We start from the raw sequence: 21,060 nt of genomic DNA on the forward strand, positions 1-21,060 counted from the left end.
TTTCCTCAAAAAGTTAAAGCAGCATTTCCCTAAGACCCAGCAACTCCACTCCTAGGAATTTACCCAAGAGAACTGAAAACAGGGACTCAACATGTATATGTACACATGTGTTCAGAGCAAAATACTCACAATGGCCAAAAGGAAACAATTCACATGTCCGTCAATAGATGAATGGATAGGAGTTCCCGTCGTGGCGCAGTGGTTAACGAATCCGACTAGAACCATGAGATCGAGGGTTCGATCCCTGGCCTTGCTCAGTGGGTTAACAATCCGGCGTTGCTATGAGCTGTGGTGTAGGTCGCAGAGGCGGCTCGGATCCCGAGTTGCTGTGGCTCTTGTGTAGACTGGTGGCTACAGCTCCGATTAGACCCCTAGCCTGGGAACTCTATATGCCATGGAAGTGGCCCTAGAAAAGGTAAAAAGACAAAAAAAAAAAAAAAAATAGATGACTGGATAAACAAAATGTTCCCCTACAATGGAGTATTATTCAGCCAAAAAAGGAATTAAGTGTTGATAAATGCTACAGAGTGCATGAACTTCAAAAATATCATTGCTACGTAAAAGAAGACAGTCACAAAATATGAAATGTCTAGAAGTGGTTGCCAGGGGTCAGCACGACGAGGGATTAAGGAGTGCCTGCTCATGGGCACAGGACTTCTTTTCAAGGTAATGAAACATTTTGGAATTAGACAGTGATCATGGTCGCACAACCTTAGGAACAGACTAAAATCCACTGGATTAAACACTTTAAAAGGGTAATAACACCCAGGATATCTAAATATCTCAATTAAGAAAATAAAGACAGTTCCCTCATGGCTCAGCATGTTAAAGATCTGGCATTGTCACTGCTGTGGCATGTGTTCAACCCTTGGCCTGGGAACTTCCGCATGCCGCAGACATGGCCAAAAAAAAGAGAAGAATGTGAACCATTTGGGAAATTAAAAGGAAATAAATCCTCCATTTTATTTTGCTCCTCAGAAAATTCCAGATGGTCACACCTCAGGCCCAGCCTTTCAGTACGAGGCTCTGTGCACAGGGAAACCGGCTGGTGGGCTCTCCTCACCTTGAGGTGCTGGTGCATGCAGTAACGACACACCTTATGCTTCATCTCATGCGTAACTTCACTGGAGAAAGGGATAAACCCACATTTTGGCTGCAAAATAAAACAAGGAAGGGAGGAAAAAAGCTCAGAAATCACATACCTCTAGGTAAGGCATATAACTAACTACGTTAATGAAGTACAACTCCCATGAAGATCAGCAAGTGTTAGACATAAACATTCCCCAAAGGTGCTTTTATCTTCAGTCCCCAGTAGGAATTGATGCTTCCTTCACTGCACCACATAAAGGTCTCTTTGCCAGTAGAGAATCCAAGACCAGAACCCTCACGGGGGCGGGGGGGGGGGGGGGAACAGTGATGTCTCAATTGCTGGCTTAACAAAGTACAACACAGAGCAGCTTTGTGTTTTCATCACAAAACAAGCCTACAAAGACTCTAGGAATGCAAATATGCCCCGAGCTCCCAGCTCCAAGAAGCAGAACCCTCGGTCCCTCTGACAAGAATGTATGAACGGGAAGGTGCCCATCTGATAGTTGCAGGGCTCCCACTATTTCTGGAACTCTGGGTGCCTTCTGAAGCCCTGGTTTCTGGGCACATACAATATGAAAAACCAGTGCCTGGCCTCAGGACATGAAGATCATGCTGCCCAGCATTTTTGATGCCTGAGATGCTCACTCTCTGGTTGGAGAAGCAGAACATTAGTCCACACTGAACCCCCAGGGGTGTGAACACTCAGGGGCAAGAGCATGACCCAGAACTCCCCACCAGAAGTGTGGAGCAAGGAAACAAACAACAGCCTTGGGTGTCAGGGAGGCTTCCTGAGGGAGACTCAGGCAGCCATGCTGAACATGGCCACAGAGCTGAAGCAGGGCCTGGTCCTTATCCAGTGTTCACTGCCTTCCACTAGACAAGTGAGGCTTTTGCGTCGCCCCCACCTCAGGACTCCTGGCCATGACAAACCAGGGCTTTGCTGCCTCCTGGAGGTCTGTCCTGAGCATGCTCCTGAGAAGCAAGGAAACAGAGTGCCACCAGGTCTAAAGGGCCACCCTCAAGCTGAGCTCCTGGAACATGGCATGCAGTGTCACTAGGAAGGAGGTCAGGAGGGGGCCTGGAAAGCTGCACCCTCCAAGGAAAATAAGCAGAGCAGAACCCATGCTTCCTTCTGGTGCCATCAGCTAGGGTTTGTCCCTGACTGGCTCCCTGTTGTAAGACCTGAGAATGAGTCTACATCTGGGGGTCTGGGAAGGTGTGCCCCTTAGGTCTGGCCAGTGAGAGGAACAAAAGTAGCAAAGTGCAAGTGGTACACACGGAAGGAGCAGAAAGTAAGCCTAGGTGCTGCAAATGAGGGGCTGCCTAGGTTACGGGCACAGTGTGGGGACATCAGGAGCTTCTGTGGGAAAGTTCGCTCCAGGCAGGTGACTCATGGACTTTAGTCTGGACCCTCCTTACCCTTTGTCACACCGTTTCCCTTTTGACAAAAATTCACCTTGATCTCTACACACAGGATCGGCCGGTGCTCTGCAAAATGGTAGGTCTGAAGCCTGGCTAAATTGGGAAGGCACAGAGCATAGCCACTGAGAGTGTCCAGGTCCTTGTCACAGCGTGATTCTGGAAAACAGAGCAAAGAGAAAAACTAAGGATCAGTGTGAGAGAGATAAGACGACTCGACGGCAGTGTGGCCTCCTGTGGGGTAAGGATCGGCCTTGCCCAAGACGAGGCTGGCCTTGGCCTCTGTTCTTGGGAGGTCACCTCTGAGCCTTGAGTTGTCCTGCCTAAGGAGTCTATCTGGGGACCCAGAGTCACACAGGTGTAACACTGGTTCCTGGCAGGGGTTTGGGCCCTGTGCTATCCGCTCAACCTCTGGAAGGGCTGGAGGTGGAAAGCAGCCACACGGGTGGTCAGCTATGCATATGAGCCCCATCCCCAACACAACCCTGACACCTCTTCCTTCAGCTGGCTTTCACCTGTGACCCTTACCTGGGATAAGCCACAATAATGAAGAAGACAGTGAGTTCTGCGGGGCCTTCTGGCAAATTATCAGACTTGAGGTTGGTCTTGGGGACCCCCAAACATGTTGTCATCAGAAGTGAGGGTGATTTGAGGAACTGCCCCCCAGTTCTAAAACTCCCTCAAATCAGGAGCTCAGAGAGGAAGGAGGCAGCACACTACCTTCCTCTTGAAGCTTCCTCAGAAAACTTAAATACCAGTACTTCCTCGGGACTGACTGCCAGAAGCTGTTCTGTAAACAGTCACAGAAGAGACAGCCTCCAGGTCCCAGGAGAAGCCAGCTTTCCTCCTTCCACAAAACAAGACTGACTATTCTATTAAATGATATAACTGCTGATTATAAAACTAATGCTGCTGAGAGACATTAGTAACTAATCGCAGAACCACAGCACGTTCAGACTGTCTGTGTCTAGATGAAGAAAACAGGGCCAAGACACAGTTCAGGCTCTGAACAAGGCTGCTGCCTCCTTCCCCCTTGTCGGCCCTTTCCACCCATGAGGCCCAGCTCCTCACTGCTCCCCAAAACAGGGACTCTGGGGTGCAGTCGTCTTCTTTCACTTTCCTAATCAAATATGGAAGGACTTTTATACTGGCTCATTGCATGCCCTGCCTGGCTGTGCTTTAGAAGAAGATACATTTTGTCCCTCAACAACATGGATTTTACATCTTTGTCTCTATGAAAGGAAAGACTGTGACATGGTTACTGTCATTATGGTCACAAGCAAGTACAGGGAAGGTACATGAGGTATTGAGGGGAAAATATGTGAGATGATATGGGGAGAAGGTATATAAGGAGATGAGGAGGAGTTTGGAGGTGATGGAGGAAGGTCTGGGAGGTGATGAGGGAGGGAATGGGAGGTAATGGGGGAAGTTTGGGAGGTGATGGGGGAGGGAATGGGAGGTGATGGGGGAAGTTTGGGAGGTGATGGGGGAAAGCCTGGGAGGTGATGGGGGAGGTTTGGGAGGTGATGGGGAGGTATGGGAGGCAGGGGAGCTGTTGGGGGGAAGGTATGGGAGTGCAAGGCACATACAGTGATGGCCGGGAGTACGTGAGCTGGCGGCGGGGGCAGAGGGACAGGTACAAAAATCCGAGTCTCCCCTCTTACCGCAAGAGGATAAGCAGCTGGGTGGTGCCAGCTTCTTGGGGAACGTCTTCAGGACTGCTGACCCTAGGGCCTGGCCCACCTCCGTGGCTCAGTCTACTTGGCTTTCCTCCAGACTCCTCCAGGCCCGTGTGCAGCCCAGCCCATCTTCCTTTCCCTATGTCTCCCCCAACTCTTTCAGCTTCCTCTCAGCTCCCAAATGCATTTGTGTTTTTATTAATTAACTCTGAGTCAGATATTCCCCGAGTGATCTGCATATCTGATGCCCAGAACTGTATTCATGAGCTCCTAGGATTTCTACCCCTGATAATGAAGATCCTGGCAAAAGACCTACCAAAAACTGTATCCTATCTAACCTGAGCAACCACATCAAACACATTACAAGTGGGGTGTTAGAAACTCTTACCTGGCCTTTCACACTGTATCTTTAAACAAAGCTGTTTCACAAAATCTAAAGGCAGCTGAACAACTTCCTGTAAGAATAAGAAATACTCAGTGTGAGTTGCACAACAATCTGAACGTACCTAATGCCACAGAATTGAACACTTAAAAATGGTTAAAAAGGTCAATTTTATGTTACCACATTAAAAGTACTCAGTCTGTGGGGTTTAGGGATAAAAGGTGCTTTGTTATTTTAAAGATATGTCCATATTAGACAGACACACTAAGGTTTCTGTGCACTAAGAGGAACAAGCCCTCCTCGGAGTGGCTGGCCAGCAGCGTGCCCTGTGTCACCCACAGTCAGTGTCCACAGAGTGCTCCTCACAGGGCTCCTCCTCTGTCTTCACCATGCCCTCATCCTCATTCTCACATGTCTGTGGATGGCAGAGCCGGGGCCAAGGCCGCTCTCAGCCTGCACGAAGCTCCTCATCAGCTGTCCCCAGCCACCCTGAGGTGTCTTACACTCCAGCTCAAAGAAAGGGGTCTGATTAAATATTAATCTCCAAGAAGACGTCCTGTGCGCCCACTGGCCATGGGACTTAGGATGGCTAACATCTGGTGCATTTGGGCAAAAAGCAAAGGAGCAACTTCTCTCTGCTTCACCATTTCTTTGCAATCTCCCAAACTAAGAGCTTCTACTTAGTCCACATTGCTCACCACCATCCCCGTGTGGCCGGGGTGGCAGAGTACTGACTTCCTGAGAAATCCCCAGGGGACACAAGAGACCTACCAAGAATGAGAAGGCTGGGATCCTGCCCACTTACATGCCCACCTTCTCCATCCTGCCCGGCGCCACCTAACCTCGGGCTCACAGGAAGACAGGACCAGGCCAGTCCCCAAACCAGCCAGGCAGGGCCCGAGGTAGCGTGGACACAAGAGTGTGTCATCTGAGCCTTGCTCTCTCACCACTGCTGGGCTAGCCTTATCTTGCCCCAGGACACAGAGCAGGGAGAAGCTCTTGCCTGGGCTCTATTTTACCCTGGCTTGTGTCATGGGTCAGAGAAAACAGCATCGTGTACATACGCTGACTCCGCCTGAACATGGTCTTGTTCGGGCCAGAGCTGTGCTCTGCAACCCACACTGCACCAGAGCTGGGTCAGAGTGGCAGACGTCCCTGGACACAACAACCACTGGAAGGAAAGCAGGCTGTGCTTGACTCTGGCAGTGTCTTCCTGCGAGGGGGCCACGTCAACAGGATGGATGTTCCTGAAATGTGACCTCTGGGCTCACCCCTCATGCCCAGAGCCCCGTCCACTGTGGACAAAGAGATCCCAAACCCAGACCAGAGCAGGCCCTGGGCACATCCTGATGCTATTCCCACCTGCCACCGGCCCCTCCTGGAAGTAAGGTCTAGAGCCCCCGAGCTGTGAGACAGAGCGACACTCCTAGGTGGCCAGACAAGAGTGCTCCCTCCCCAGGAAGGAAGCTAGGGGCCGGCACACCTGCTTTCACTCAGACACTGTCTAGGCCAAAAGGAGGTGCCACACAGACAGCTCAGAGATTCAGACTCTCACAGCCAGTGGGTTCCAGGATCTCACAATTCAATGGGACAGGTGGGGACCTCACTAGGGGGGTGCTAGCCCCCAGGATGGCCCCAGTCACCCTTGCCCATGTAGCCCCACAATGCCTAGAGCTGACCTGTGAAGCCCCAGGAGGCCTCTGAAATGACAGGCACAACCCTGGGATAGGCAGTCTCAGACCATACACTGGGGAAGCCAGGGCCGCACCTCAACAGTGGGTGGAGCCTTGCAGTGAGTCCACCTGGGAGGTGCTGAGGCTCCCCGTCAACAGCTGGCACTACCCCACCAGCTCCATGGCTCTGAGCTACCCTGGGAAAGGATCCTTAGCCCCAGCCTTCAGATAAACCTGCAGCCCCCATGCCCCACGGCAGCACTACCAGCAGTATACCCTAAGCTGTCAGACGATGATCTTCCTTGGAGGATGTTTTGCTGCCATAGCCATTTAAATTCACTTTGCCGGAGTTCCCGTCATGGCGCAGTGGTTAACAAACCCGACTAGGAACCATGAGGTTGCGGGTTCGATCCCTGGCCTTGCTCAGTGGGTTAAGGATCCGGCGTTGCCGTGAGCTGCAGTGTAGGTTGCAGACACGGCTTGGATCCAGCATTGCTGTGGCTCTGGCGTAGGCCGGCGGCTACAGCTCCGATTCGACCCCTAGCCTGGGAACCTCCATATGCCGCGAGAGCGGCCCAAGAAAATGGCAAAAAAGACCAAAATAATAATAATAATAAAAATAAATAAATAAATTCACTTTGCCAGGCAATCTTAAGCTTCAAAGAAACTTTCACTCAACCTCCTTGTATCACTTTTCTCAGGATGGACACAAGATACAGAATTTGCAAAACAGGCAGCGCTCTTTCTGTTTAAAGTGACAAAACTGCTAGTCTATTCAGGGCTCTGATCTAAGACAGGCGGAAAGGCCAGAGGCAGAGAAGCAGTGGTGATCAAAGCCAAGACCCTAGAGTGGCTGTCCCAGGCCTGGATCAAGGCTACCGGCTCTGAGAGTTGCCAGGATAACTCCACTGTGGCTTCTTATGCTGCCCTCTCCACGAGTGTCCCAACAGCAGACCCCACCCATAACAGGCACTCCTCTTGGTTACTGAGACCAGAAAACGCCTACAGTGCAGACCACCTGTGGGCACATGGGCACATCACCCACATGGGCTTCAGCCACGTTCTCTCATGAGCCCAGGTAGCGACACCCAGCCCAGGGGCCCCTTTTCCCTCTAACCTGCTTGAAGGTGCCTGCCAGGGGCACAGGGCCCAGTCATGCTGCCTGAACCTCACTCCAGAGCCCTCCCAAGCTGAATGCCTCAAGGAGGGGAGAGTGGTGGGAGACCAGGGGTCCCATTAAGGGAGGGTCAAACAAAGCATCTCTGAATGTCTCTGAGCTTCACACTTCTCAGCTAGGAAACGGGAATAACACCATCTGCTAGGCTACCTCCAGTGCAACAAGGGAGAAGTACGCTTGGAAACTCTGTAACTAACATGGGGGTCATCATTAAGCACAAACTTCTAAACCGTAGTTGAGAAGTTGGTACTTTGATGCCGAAGGTGCCTATGAATTTAGACTACAGTAATTAAAAACAAAACAAAACACTTACCCCACAATGAACATAGTTCTCACCCAAAAACTCTTTCATGACATTTTTGCCAAAGTCCACTATATTCTGTAGGTGCTGGAATATTTCTTCTGAAGTCTGTAAAAGAGGACAAGATACAATGACCAGGCCCTCATCACATACAGGGCTGCCATGCACACAGCCACAAAAAGCCACCAGTGGCCCTGGACTTGGAGGAAGCCGAGCCTCAGCGTAAAGACGGCCATACTCACCGGAGCTTCTGCCTCCACAGTTCTGGGGGCCCACTCAGCATTCTACTCAGGACCCCATGTGATTCTGAGACCGACCGTTTGAGAACTGAATCTGTGCCCACCCTTCCTCCCCATCAGGAGTGCACATGGATTGCACCCACGGCCTGTACACACCCTCTGTGGAATTCCAACTTTGACAACCTCTCCCATCCCAAATCTCGAGATGTTGAGGTTTTATTCTTCAGCCTCTAAGTGCAGAAGTAAAGTATTTTCTCCTCGGAGGTTCTTCAGGAGTTACTAAGCTGTGAGGTTTGGGTGAGATAGGAAATCAGTCCTGTGTCCCTTACTCTGACCTAAGGCGAGAAGTCCAAGGTCAACTGCAGGTCTCATAAGCGAGAGGGCTGTCTCTTTCACAGACAAGCTGGGAGGTACCTGACACATGGCCTGGACTCCAGGGAGGTCTTGGTCTGAGCTGCCACCCATGCACCTGCATCCTAGGACACTACTGCATGAGAAGGAAGCCTGACAAAAAACCCACAACACTCCCAGTGGCTCTGTAGAGCTGTGGCCACAGGGCTTGACAAAAAGCTCTTCTTGTCGACAGAATTAACACACACACACACACACACACACACACACACACGATCCCCTACAATCATGCAGCTGGGGTCATACTGTGCCATTTAGATAATAAAGAAAGGAAAATTGTTGCCCTAGAAGACACTGCCTCAATAAATCTATAAACAGAGGAAAGGTCAAAAACGGAGGCATCCAGAGAATGCTGGCCCTTCACAGAGTCTAGGCTCTGCAGACTCTGAGTGGGGAAAGGGGGGAGGGGAGGGGCTGGAGGCAGCCTCCGAGGTGTTTCTAGTTTCCCCCTGGACTCTGAGGGAGCAGCAGCGCCCTGCACAGCTCTCTTTAGCAGCGGCACCCTCCCATCCTTAGCCCCCTTTTTCGGCACTAACCGGACCGCCCCCAGATCTCACTGCAGCCCCATCGCAGCCCCACTGGAGTGATGGCAACCCCCGGCTTTCTCCCACATCCCCCTTCTCTTCCCATGAAGCTAACCCCCAGGTGCGTCTTCATCCAGCCACCGCTGGCACCCATCAGCCATCCACCTCGCCTTCTTTTCCAGCTGTCTCTTCATATCAGACAAGGGGAGGTGGTGACTCATCTCTCCTACACCCTCATCTTGAGCCCAATTTCTTATCACCACCCAACAACCACTGACCCTGCCCACACTGTGTGGTGTGTGACCTTCGGCTCCCACCTTTGCTCCCCTTCCAGGACCAGAGCCCATGCTCATACTCCCTTTCTGTCCCTCCCTCCCTCCAGGACCAGGATGGAGGAAAGGCTCCCAGAGAACCGCTCCATACTGACCCCTGCAACCACTGAGATGAAGATAAACACCAAACCTGAAGCAAACACTGCAACTCAGTGGTCAGAGGGCAGGTGACAGAACAACAATGGCTTTCTGAGGGTGTCCACGGTCCTCTGCTTGGGTGACTCAGTAACCAGAAACCAAGGGCTCCACCTGAAGTGCTTGTTGCGACTTGTAATACTGACTGCCCACCACAGCCTTGCAGACTTCATTTTCACAGAGGTTTCACAGAGGAGGAACTGAGGCAGCAGAGGGGAAGGACACTGCCAAAGCGAAGCCAACACCTGGCCCTGGGTTTCCCAGCCACAAGCAGAGCTCTCTGAACTAGAGAGGGGGCTCCTGGCTCAGTACCCAGGGACGCGCCACAACGACCCATGGTGACCCCAGCAGGTCAAAATGCGGGATCTGATGGGCATACTACTTTCTACACTGAATGTTTACATCATAGTCAGATCTCTAAAACTAGCATTAATACGTCTGCATCAGAAAAAAAAAAAAAAAAAACCAACAACAAAGCTTTCACAAATCATTATTTTAATAACTGGGTGGCAAATCCACCAATCTTACCTTCTTCCTATTTGGAGGAAACTTCAGGAAACGAAGCACCACACAGCGCTATTGGAAAATAAAACAAAGTCTGATTAGTACCCACCCAGCCGGGGAATAACGGTGGGTGGCTGTGGAAAAAGAGACATCCTCAGCAGAGGTGGAAGCCTGAGAGGCTGGAGGCCACAGGCAGCCCACTGGCCTAGAGTATCTAGCGCCCTGGACAGGAGGTGGGGCTGGTACTGGGCCACATGCCTGAGGACATACACTAGGGCAGGTCAGCCCTCTCCCAGGGATTTATCTTAAGGAAATAATTAAAGATGCACAGAAGATTTTAGCTACTGCATATAAAAGTACTATTTATATAATTCCAAATAAAATGAAAACCACCTAAATGTCCAAAAATAATAGGATGGTTAAATACAGAGAAGGGAAGACCAGACCATGCAATATGGTGCTGTCATTTACAAGAAAATACGAAAGAACCATACTTATAGACACAGAAGTATAGTCATCATCTACTGATAAAACGATTACAGAATAGGGCTTATAGGATAAACTCATTTTTATAAATATACACGTATACATACACATACGTGTGTGTGTGTGTATTAGAGAATTATGTATTGGTATAGTTCTATTTATGTAAAGTTCAAAAACAGGTAAGACTAAGATCTCTCACAGGGTAGGATGGTCCCTGAGAAAGTTCTAGAAGGAGCTGGTCACTTATATATTCACTGAGGATCTGACCACTTTTCTGTAGATCTGTTACTCTTCATTTTCTTAAGTCTGTAAAATAAATTTTTTTTTTAAAAAAAGTATGTTCTTGCCAAGTTTGTATGAAATGTCCAGGTAACCACATATCTAGGTAGGAACAACTGAGGAACCTGTTTTTCAAAGTTCTGCTTATTTGGATTTTCCAATTTTTTACAGTGGTCATATAACACATATTACAAAAGTGTTAAAAGAGAACTTTTTAAACAAGTACAGCCTTTGAGACAGCCATTCCCCAAGAGACAACCTGGATGTGCTGTGGCACCTTGTGAGGAATATAAATTCCATCTGGACAATGTTGGAAACCATTGTCACGGAGACAGGGAGTTCTGGGCAGCAGGACTGAGGTCGGGAAGCTGGGCTGTGCCCAGAGAGAAGCAGTGAACAGGAGGAGGAAGGCAGAGGTGCAGCAGGTCAAGCACTGTCTGGAGCACTGAGATCTAGCAGGTCAGGAAGGGCTGGAGGCTGAAGAGGCTCAGAAAGTGAGCTTTAGAACTCCATGAAGACCAGTTCCGTTTCCACAGCCCACAGCCCCTCTGGCATCCCCTATCCACTCAGATGACCGTGCTCCTCTCAAAACCCCAGATATCCAGTCAGCTCCCTGGGTCCCAAGCCCAGTTTCAGGGATGCCAAGGTTGAAGGCATGCAGGTGTCCCTAACCCCTCCCAAATCCACACAGACATTGATATTCCACCACGGCTATCAACTGGCCAAGAATGCCATCAAAATTCAAAGAGAAACAAAAACTGATATGCGGATACTAATTCTAGGCAACTTTTTAGGAACTCAGCCCTCTTAAGAGTGTACTCATTCCTTACTTGGACTCCACTGTTTCTCAAGACTTGCTGAGAAATTCTGAGTGTCATGTGTGTCTGCTTCAAGGAAAACTGCTTTCTCTACTGACTCATTTATTATTCAAAACTGTCACCAGAAACTGCTCACCTCCCCCACAGGCCAGTTTCCACAAATACCAGCATGCCATGGGCACACCTGTTCTGGATGGTGAGGGCTAACTGCTTCTTGTGAGGCTCTGACTGGGCTGAGCTGGTGGTGCTGAGATATGCCATGAGGCTGGCCACAGGACCAAGAACATCCATTCAAGTGGACCACGTGGGAGATCACCTTACCAGCTCTGGTTGGCACAAAGACATGGTTAGTCCAAGGGCCACCCACGGCATGGAAGGGGACTGATGCAGCCACCCACAGGGAGAGTCCCAAGGAGCCGAAACCAACGCCTAATCTGCTAAGTGCCAGGGCTTTGCCAGCTCACAAGGTCTTGTTCAGCTGTAAAGGAAACAACTCCTCTCCTTTTAAACTGAGTATCTGGGAATTCCCTGGTGGCTCAGCAGGGAATAATGCCAGAGATCAGGCATTATTACTGCTATGGTGTGGTTACTTCTGGGGCATGGGTTCCAATCCCTGGCCAGAGAACTTCCACACACCAAGGGCACAGACAAATAACTGAATATCTGAAACCAGATGTTTAAAACGAGTTCCCGTCATGGAAGCTGTGGAAACGAATCCAACCATGAGGTTGCGGGTTCGATCCCTGGCCTTGCTCAGTGGGTTAAGGATGTGGCATTGACGTGAGCTGTAGTACAGGTCACAGATGAGGCTCAGATCTGGTGTTGCTGTGGCTCTGGTGTAGGCCAGCAGCAACAGCTCTGATCAGACCCCTAGCCTGGGAACCTCCATATGCCATGGGTGCAGCCCTCAAAAGACAAAAGACAAAAAAAAAAGTACAACTTGTCACTTATAAAAGGAGCAGAAAGCATTCAGTGCTGTGAGGATCTCGGGCCACGGTGGGGATGGGATGGCAAAGGAGCATCTGATCCACCCTGAGAATCCACCCAAGTCATCAAAGCACCAAGATGTCAGCAAAGCCTGGCTCCTAAGAGCTCTAAGAACACAGTGATGCGAGTGTCTGACACAGGAACTCTGGCTGCCCAAGAGCGCTGCAGCCTTGAAAACGTGTGTGAAGAATTATTTATCCTGTAAAGTTGAGTGAAAAATCAGAAAACTAAAAGAGATAAGAGTCTTAAGTACCCAATAAATACAACAGAGGAAGTACACTGAGTGTTAACAAAAATTTATTTTCTCAGTAGGGAAACACTGAGTGCTTTCTACTTACTTCCTTCTACTATTCTATATTTTCTGGGGCAGAGGGAGGAAGCAATAATTGGCATTCAATAAAAATAAAAGGCCACAAAAACAATGTTAAAGGGTCATCTAACCACATGAAGCACCAGAGAGGAAACAACATGGGTGGAATAAAGATGCCAGGGCCTCTCGCAGAGACGAGGTGGGCAGTGACCAGGTGCTGCAACCTTTCTGCTAGAGGGCAAGCCCTGGTCCAGTTTTCCACCACGGTAAGGAGACAACCCAGGATGGCACCCCAAAAGACCCCAGAGAGGAGCTCCCCCTGTGGTGCACAGATGAAGGATCCAGTGTTGTCTCTCAGGTGGCACAGGTTTGACCCCTGGCCCTGAGCAATGCGTAAAGAATCTGGTGTTGCCACAGCTGTGGCACAGATTGAAGCTGCAGCTCAGATTCAATCCCTAGCCCAGGAACTTTCAAAGGAAAGGGAGGGAGTTCCCTTAGTGGCTCAGTGGTTAACAAACCCGACTATCATCCATGAGGACACAGGTTCCATCCCTGGCCTCACTCAGTGGGTTAAGGACCTGGCATTGCTGTGAGCTGTGGTGTAGGTTGCAGATGCAGCTCGGATCCTGCGTTGCTGTGGCTGTGGTGTAGGCCAGCAGCTACAGCTCCGATTCGACCCCTAGCCTAGGAACCTCCATATGCCACAGGTGCAGCCCTAAAAAAAAAAAAAAAAAAAAAAAAAAGGCAAAAAAAAGGAAAGGGAGGCAGACAAACCCAGCAACAGAAAGAATCTACCTCAGAGCATTGCCCCAGGGGTCCCAAAACAGCTCGGTCCTGCTTCTCAGGGAGGCCACCACCGGCAGATGCCCGCCCCGCCCCCAGCCACAGTCCAGGTTGTCCATCAGAACACCTGTGACAGAACACGGGCCAAATCACCTGCCCTGCTGACCCAACCAGAGAAACAAACACTCCAGGGCCCACAATGGGGTAAGAGGTCCCAGGTGTGGGACACGGGGTAAGGCTGAGAGCCTCAGACAGAACAGAGGGAGGGCGAGGTGAGACCTCTCACAGAGGGGAGCCCAGGACTTCAAAGGGAGACCAGACAGGACGTGGAAACCACAGGTGGGAACAGTAGGTACCTGGACGGGCAGGACACTTTCCTTCCCAATGTCATCTGCCTGTCTGGACCTATTGCCACCACAGGACTGAAGCAGACACAGATGTGCATCATGGGGAAGGAGACAGGACAGCGGGGCTATAAGCCAGGTGACATTTGGGGGCAGGACACTCCAGGGCTGCAGAAGAGACACTCAGATGATTCTTAAAGGGATGGAAAACCAGACAGCCAGATGAGCAGCAGAATGACCTGTAAAGGAGTTTCCATTGTGGCTCAGCGGCCATGAACCCTACTAGGAACCATGAGGATGTGGCTTTGATCCCTGGTCTCATTCAGTGGGTTAAGGATCCGGTGTTGCGATGAGCTGTGGTGTAGGTCACAGATGTGGCTCAGATCTGGCATTGTTGTGGCTGTGGCGTAGGTTGGCAGCTGCAGTTCTGACCCTTAGCCAGAGAACTTCCATATGCCACAGGTGTGGCCATGGGAAAAAGAAAGGAATGATTTGTAAAGACAAACCACAAAGGCTCAGAACACACAGTGAGTGTTGGAGAGAAGCATGCAAGTCTGAGGGAGCCTTCAAGGACCCCAGGCCCTCCAAGGCCACATGATGGACACAGAGCAGGTGTCCAAACACACACTGAGTAGGTCACCGGGTGCTGCAGTCTTGTCCTTCTGCATCGGGTACAGAAACCTTCTTTACCTTCCCAGTAAAAGGAGCAGGAGCTGTTCTGATTGAGTTCTGACTGAGGAGGAGGAAGGTGTCGGGGAGGAGGAAACGACTATGCCACCTTAGGATGGGGACTCCAAGGGCTACCCACCGCTTGGAATGGGGCTAGACTGACAGACTCTAATGCTAGAAAAACACAGAGCTCAGCATTCACCAAGGTGGGACTGGAAACCACCAACAAAGGGAGTATGTTTTGAAAATAACAAATCCTAACCATTCAACTGCAGGTGATCCCAGGAATAAAGGCAGTGCTACATGCGGAGCTCGGCAATGAGACAACACTAGGAAAAAAGGCACATCAGCTCCATCAACCTGCATGAATATCATAAAAAATATCAAATACAGAATAAGTTACTTCTTAAAAAAAATACCAAAGTCGGAGTTCCCATCATGGCTCAGTGATTAACGAAACCAACTAGGAACCATGAGGTTGCGGGTTTATCCCTGGCCTCAATCAGTGGGTTAAGGATCCAGCATTGCCGTGAGCTGTGGTGTGGGTTGAAAACACAGCTCGGATCTGGCGTTGCTGTGGCTCTGATGTGGGCCGACAGCAACAGCTCCAATTAGACCCCTAGCCTGGGAACCTCCATATGCCATAGGTGCGGCCCTAAAAGGACAAAAGACAAAAAAAAAAAAAAAAAAAACTAGAAGCAAAAGAACATTCTGACGCAACCAAATCTGGGAGAAAATTAAACAAAGGAGTAGCCCAGGACTTGGGAATATGCCATATAAAGAAAGAGAGAGAGGGGGAGAGAGGAAGGAAGGAAGGAGGAAGGAAGAAAGGGAGGGAGGGAGGAAGAGAAGAAGGAACCAGAACAACTCTAATTTACTGCTGACATCTCCATTAAGAAGAATGATATATAAATTGGAAATCCCTTTTTTTTTTTTTTGGGCCTCCCCTGTAGCACGTGGAAGTTCTAAGCCAGGGATCCAATCTGCGCCATTGCAGTGACCCAAGCCGCTGCAGTGATGCTGGATCCTTAATCCACTGAGCCACATGGGAACTCCCCAAACCAGAAATCCTAAGACACAAGATGAGAAAGAGAAACAGCCCCTGACTGCTTGAATCCCACATCTTCAGGACCCAGAAAAACCCTCCAGGGCATCAAAACAACAGCAGAAAGACTCTGAAGCCCAATCAGAATCCTAGAAAGGCTATAAAACCTGAAAGATCAGGAATGGACTTTTGATAAAAGATCTTTATTAACACATCTTTCATGCTACCTCTATCAATAAGAAGGAAAACTTCACAACAGCTCAGTGTGATAAAGGGAGTGGGCCCCTGTTTGCCCTGCACCCCAGAGGCAAGGGCAGCTCAGAGCCTGGGGAAGACTCTCTTCCTGGCCCTGGGTGACTCCCCCCATTGAAGGCACCTTAAAGAGATCAAATGACAAACCAGACTTACAGTGACCTTCACAGAACAGGATGCCAAGCCAAAGCCAACAAAACCAAGGTGAAGAAAGGTGAGTGCAGATGTAAAAGCAAAAGCACGGCTCGGAGACAAATCCAACTCAGCAACAGCGCCCTTGAGGACACCCCAGGCTCCAAGACCACAGCCCACAATGAGCAGAGAAGTGCGACTTATCAGCAACAGTGCTCTCTGGCTGCAGTAAGGAAAGTATGTGCCCACAAGGGAAATGCCCTTGCCCAAGACCCCCCACAGGGTCAGTGCCAGTGCCAGCCAAGGACTCTAGGCACCCACTAGGGTACAGTGCCAGGTTGGCCACAGCCTTGAAGGACATCAGAGGGTCAATGCCAGGGCCAAGGGCCAGTATCTGGGAAAGGGCTAAATTGCACAGCTGGACCCAAGGATGCTAAGCACTGAGCAACCTGTCAAGAACTGGCCTACCATTAGGGTCTCACACTGCCATCTCTCACTGCCCAGCAGCTCTGAGAACACTCTCACACTATGGTCCTCCTTGTGCCCACACTCAGGCCCCATTTTCTACAAGTCCTGTGCTCCTGGAAGCCTCCCAAGCCACCAGCCTGGAAAGCTGTCTGTTCGTGTCTCATCCTTGTTCCCGCGTACAGGTGCCAAGCCTCAGAACTGGCTGGCTGGAGGTAAGTCATTTCTGACCTTGGAAGGAAGGGCGGGTAGACCCATCACTTTTTAAGGACCTTTCCATTCCAAAAGTAGATGATGCCCTCTCTGAGAAGCACCCATCTCTCAACCTGAATGAAGCCTGGGGAGGGCCACCCTCTACCTCAGAATGAAAGAGGTGCATCTGGTGAGTCCCCGGGAGCGGGACTACTTGTTTGCACTCATCCACCTCCTTCTAGCCCACTCACACCCTCTCCCTGGGCACACAGGGCCCTGGAAGCTGTCCTCCAGGGCTCTCTTCCCTCTTCCTAATCCTCAAGGGCTGGGCAAAGTACAAAGGTTTCTCCACACCCAAGGGGGCACAGTCCTCCCTTCACCCAGCACCTTCACTTGGTTTACTTACAAGGCTACTTATGATGATGACCTTCAAATTCAAACAACGAGCCAACAACCACCAAGTAGGAATGAGCACAGTAAAGTAAATTTAGATTTAAAATAAAGAATGAAGAGAAAGGGTACAAAGTAGCCTGACAACTCAAGAGGGGGAAAGAAAAGGAAAAAGAAACACAACCCTAACAACTGGTGCTGTGCAACAAGGAAAGGGGCCAGCTGCCCTCGAGGGTAGACATGTTCTTGTTAGGGATGCTGGAGAAGCCATCTGAGGGCCCAAGGCCTGGTGTCCTTTTACTCTGAGTCTGGAACTTGCTCCTTCACGTGACACTCCTTTGAAACTTACTACATTAGCTAAAAGAAGCCTTAAGTATAAAATGAAGATATACCATGCTGTCATTCTGAGGAACTGGAAGATGAGCATTTGAACTGTGAAAGGATGCACGGGTTACCACAACAACCCAACATCAAAAGGAGCTCACGCCAGAATATCCAAGGCTTTGCCCAACCTGGAAACACAATGAAGCCCAGCAGCCTGCAGAGAAGTATGGCTTCAGTCCATTATTAATTCATCTAAAGATCTCGAGCAAAGCCTGGAGCCTCTGTTTTTCTGTTTCCCAACAGTGCTAATGTGTTAACAAAATGCAAAAGCAGTACACAAGGGCCACCTGGGTGACTGCAGCTTATCCTATAGCTGCTCCAGTGCACCAAGCTCAGGAGCAGGGTATACCCAGTTCCCACACCACCCCACAGGAAATGCTAGATGGATGGAGCAGTGCTCTCAATGGCTGAGTCCAAGGGGGATGATAGTTATCTCCTGCATAACTTGTCCAGCTCCTCATCTTTCTGGCAATTTTGCAAAAGGGATTCTGTTACTAGTTCCACTTTGCTAATGCAGAAACTGAGCCTAAGCCAGGCAGTGGTAGAACTGGGATTCTGCCCAGCTCTATGTGACTGCAACTCTCACGCTCTTAAGCCCTCAGTGACACCTATGCTCCTCCCCCAGCCCACCACATTCCTGCCTGGTTGTATCAGACAGCAAGATGTTAAAGAATCTGATCCTTCACACAAATCCACAAGCTTCTTTTCCTGGATTCACCTCAATGGGAGTTCTTACTGCACACTCCAAAACTCTCATCCTCACTGAATTACAAAAGAAATTCTATAAATTCTAAATTATTCTGGAGAAGAACCTGTGGACAATGCTCCACTAATATTAGCAACAGCAGCGGGACATCAGCAATTCCCTGCGTCTGAGAGGCTGAACTTAGATGTTGGGAGGTAACAGCACCCAAGCACTTCGGTTTCTTCCTCCTGAGCTTGCCCGTATTCTCCATCCTGCCTACAGCTAGCCCGGGCGGCCTCATCCCAACTGGGCAACTGGAGGCAGCACCATGTGAGCCCGGGGTCGGGGACTTTAGAGGGACACCAAACAGACCTGGGGCGGAGGTGACTGGGGGAAGGGAAAACCGATGTGGAGGCAGGGGAGTGTTGGGGAGACATGGCGCCCACCTAGAGGGAGGAGAGAGCTGGGGAGACACGAAACCGACCCGGGGAGAAGGGGGTGACACAAGGGGGACCAGGAACCGACCCAACGGAGGGTGATGCTGGGGAGACGCGGAACTAACCCGGGGGCGATGACACCGGGAGGACGAGCAACCGACAGAGAGAGGGCTACTGGGAAACTGACCCGGAGGCAGTGGGCGCCGGGGGGGATGGGGAACCGACTTAAGCGGAGAGGGTGCCTGGGGACAGGGAACCCACCGGGGACAGGGTGAGGACCTCAAACCGCGCCAACAGTCCATTCCTCACCTGCTCATGGGCCACCACTAGGCTCTTGTTGCCTTCACCGTGGTACCTCCATTCATTCTCGTCCATCTTCCCCTCGTCCATTCCCCGGTGCGGCCCTGGAGCCTCGCGGGGCCGCGAGCTGGGGGCCGCTGGTTCGCCTGGGCACCAGCCGCCACAGTCCCGGGAAGAACGCCTGTCAGCCGCCGCCTTCGCTAGACCCAGCTGCCCCGACTCGCAGGCGCGGGCCGCCGGAAGCCACGCCCCCGGCAGCTCCATGACTAAGCCGGGCAACTTCCGGGTTCGCGTCAGCTTCTTCTCTAGTGACAAGTGTGGCAGATGGGCTGGCGGCCATCTTAGGTTCTGGTACAGTGACCCACTTCCGGAGCGCGGAACCGGAAGGGAGGTTTCCGGATGGCGCCGGAAGTGATGCAAGCGGAAGAGCCTGGGACAGGCTCGGCGTGGAACAGGGATATAAGCGGGCTGGGGTGGGTGTAGCGGTCCCCGAGAGCTGGGAACCAGGGGTCCCAGTGGGGAGGGGGGGCGGGGTTGGCATTCAGGCAGGCCGGGTGCTGGGAAGGATGCCGGGAGCGGGCCAGGGTGGGTGGTCGCTACGGCTGGAGACTGCTCAGCCATGGGGCTTCACCAAGGTACTTGGCGTCTCAGCCTTCTTTTTTGTAGAATGGGGTACGTTTCTCACTTGTGGCGTTAATACCACCGTTTGCTTCTTACCGAATGCAGAAACATCCCAGTGGTCCCAGGAGGTGGAAACACCGTCATCCACACCTTACAAATGAGGAAGTATGGCTCAAAGAGGCAAGTGGACTCCTAAGTGGTGCTTTTGCTGAAACGTTGCATGAAAAACTGGGTTCACCTTTTGGTGGGTGTCAAGCCAAAAGACACAACAAAGCCATAGTGGGAGAAGGGAGGATTTATTACTTGCAGCAACTAAGGCGAACATCAGGGATCTTTCCCAAAGCAGTGTCTCCCCATAAAGCAAAAATGAGGAAGTTTTAAAATAAGGGTAGATGCATAGTCATGAAGGGGCTTGGGCAGTCACAGAGCCCAAGCTTTAGTTGATTCAAGTCCTAAACAGAACTGGGAGTCTTTATAATTGATATATCTTTGCTGCAGCCAATTTATTCTTGCTGTTGTTATTTCTCTTGCCTGATACCAATTTGTTTTTTTGTCCCCTTAAGATCATTATCACTGGGAGTTCCGATCATGGCTCAGTGGAAAAGAATCTGACTAGTATCCATGAGGATGCAGGTTCGATCCTTGGCCTCACTCAGTGGATTGGGAATCCAGCGTTGCTGTGAGCTGTGGTGTAGGTGGCAGATGCAGCTCAGATTTGGTGTTGCTGTAGCTGTGATGTAAGCTGGCAGCTATAGCTCCGACTGGACCCCTAGCCTAAGAACCTCCATATGCCACAGGTGCAGCCCTTGGCCAAAAGTGGCTTCTCTTATGCTAAGAAAACCATGCCTGTTTTTTTTTTTTCTAGGGACCCCCCTAGCCTATCTGCCTACTGGAGGAATAGTTTTCATTGACTCTTGAGTGACGCACCTTAAGCGTGACATTTTAATTCTGCCTTTGCACTTAATGTCAGTGAAGCAAAGGGCAGGTCTCTGCCCTTCTCCGAGTCTTTATTCACTTTTGAAGTAGGACTAATGATACCACCTCATAGAGCTACAATGAGGATTAAATTAGATTAGTGGTTCTCAGGCTCCCTCTTAAGACCATTTTATACTCTTTAAAAATGACTGAGGACCCCAGAGTTCCTACTGTGGCTCAGCGGTAATGAACCCAACTAGTATCCATGAGGACGTGGGTTCAATCCCTGGCCCCACTCAGTGGGTCAAGGATCCGGCATTGCCATGAGCTGTGATGCAGATGTGGCTCAGATCCTGTTTTGCTGTGGCTGTGGCTTAGGCTGGCAGTTGTAGCTCCGATTCTACTGGGAACTTCCATAATAAATAATAATAGTAATAGAGTTGTGATATGATCCAACAATCCCACTTCCAGGCATGTGTCTACACAAAACTAATTTGCTTGCCTTTTATTTTTTTAGGACCATACCCTTGGCACATGGAAGTTCCCAGGCTAGGGGTCGGACCAGAGCTACAGCCGCCAACCTACGCCACAGCCACAGCAACATGGCATCCAAGCCTCATCTGCAACCTACACCACAGCTCACGGCAATAATGGATCCTTTACCTACTGAGCAAGGCCAGAGATCAAACCCACATCCTTAT

General features: G+C 50.5%; 1 protein-coding gene across 3 annotated transcripts in view; it reads right to left on the reverse strand.

Annotated features, from left to right (window-relative positions):
* Positions 1-19,083, reverse strand: part of IPPK (inositol-pentakisphosphate 2-kinase) — a 60,162-nt gene extending 41,079 nt beyond the window's left edge. For 2 of the 3 annotated variants that reach the window (XR_002342482.1, XM_013995782.2), the window contains exons 1-6: positions 18,833-19,078; positions 9,890-9,937; positions 7,733-7,828; positions 4,576-4,642; positions 2,546-2,667; positions 1,064-1,153 (exon numbers count right to left, since the gene is read on the reverse strand). Coding sequence is in view for 1 of the 3 variants with exons in the window: in XM_013995782.2 (XP_013851236.2) it covers positions 1,064-1,153; positions 2,546-2,667; positions 4,576-4,642; positions 7,733-7,828; positions 9,890-9,937; positions 18,833-18,913 (504 nt within the window). In the remaining 2 variants the exon portion in view is untranslated. Of the gene's footprint in view, positions 1-1,063; positions 1,154-2,545; positions 2,668-4,575; positions 4,643-7,732; positions 7,829-9,889; positions 9,938-18,832 lie in introns of all 3 variants that reach the window. The other variant, XR_002342483.1, reaches the window with a different exon arrangement.

The sequence above is a fragment of the Sus scrofa genome, chromosome 3 (assembly GCF_000003025.6).
Source record: "Sus scrofa isolate TJ Tabasco breed Duroc chromosome 3, Sscrofa11.1, whole genome shotgun sequence".
NCBI classification, from domain to species: domain Eukaryota; kingdom Metazoa; phylum Chordata; class Mammalia; order Artiodactyla; family Suidae; genus Sus; species Sus scrofa.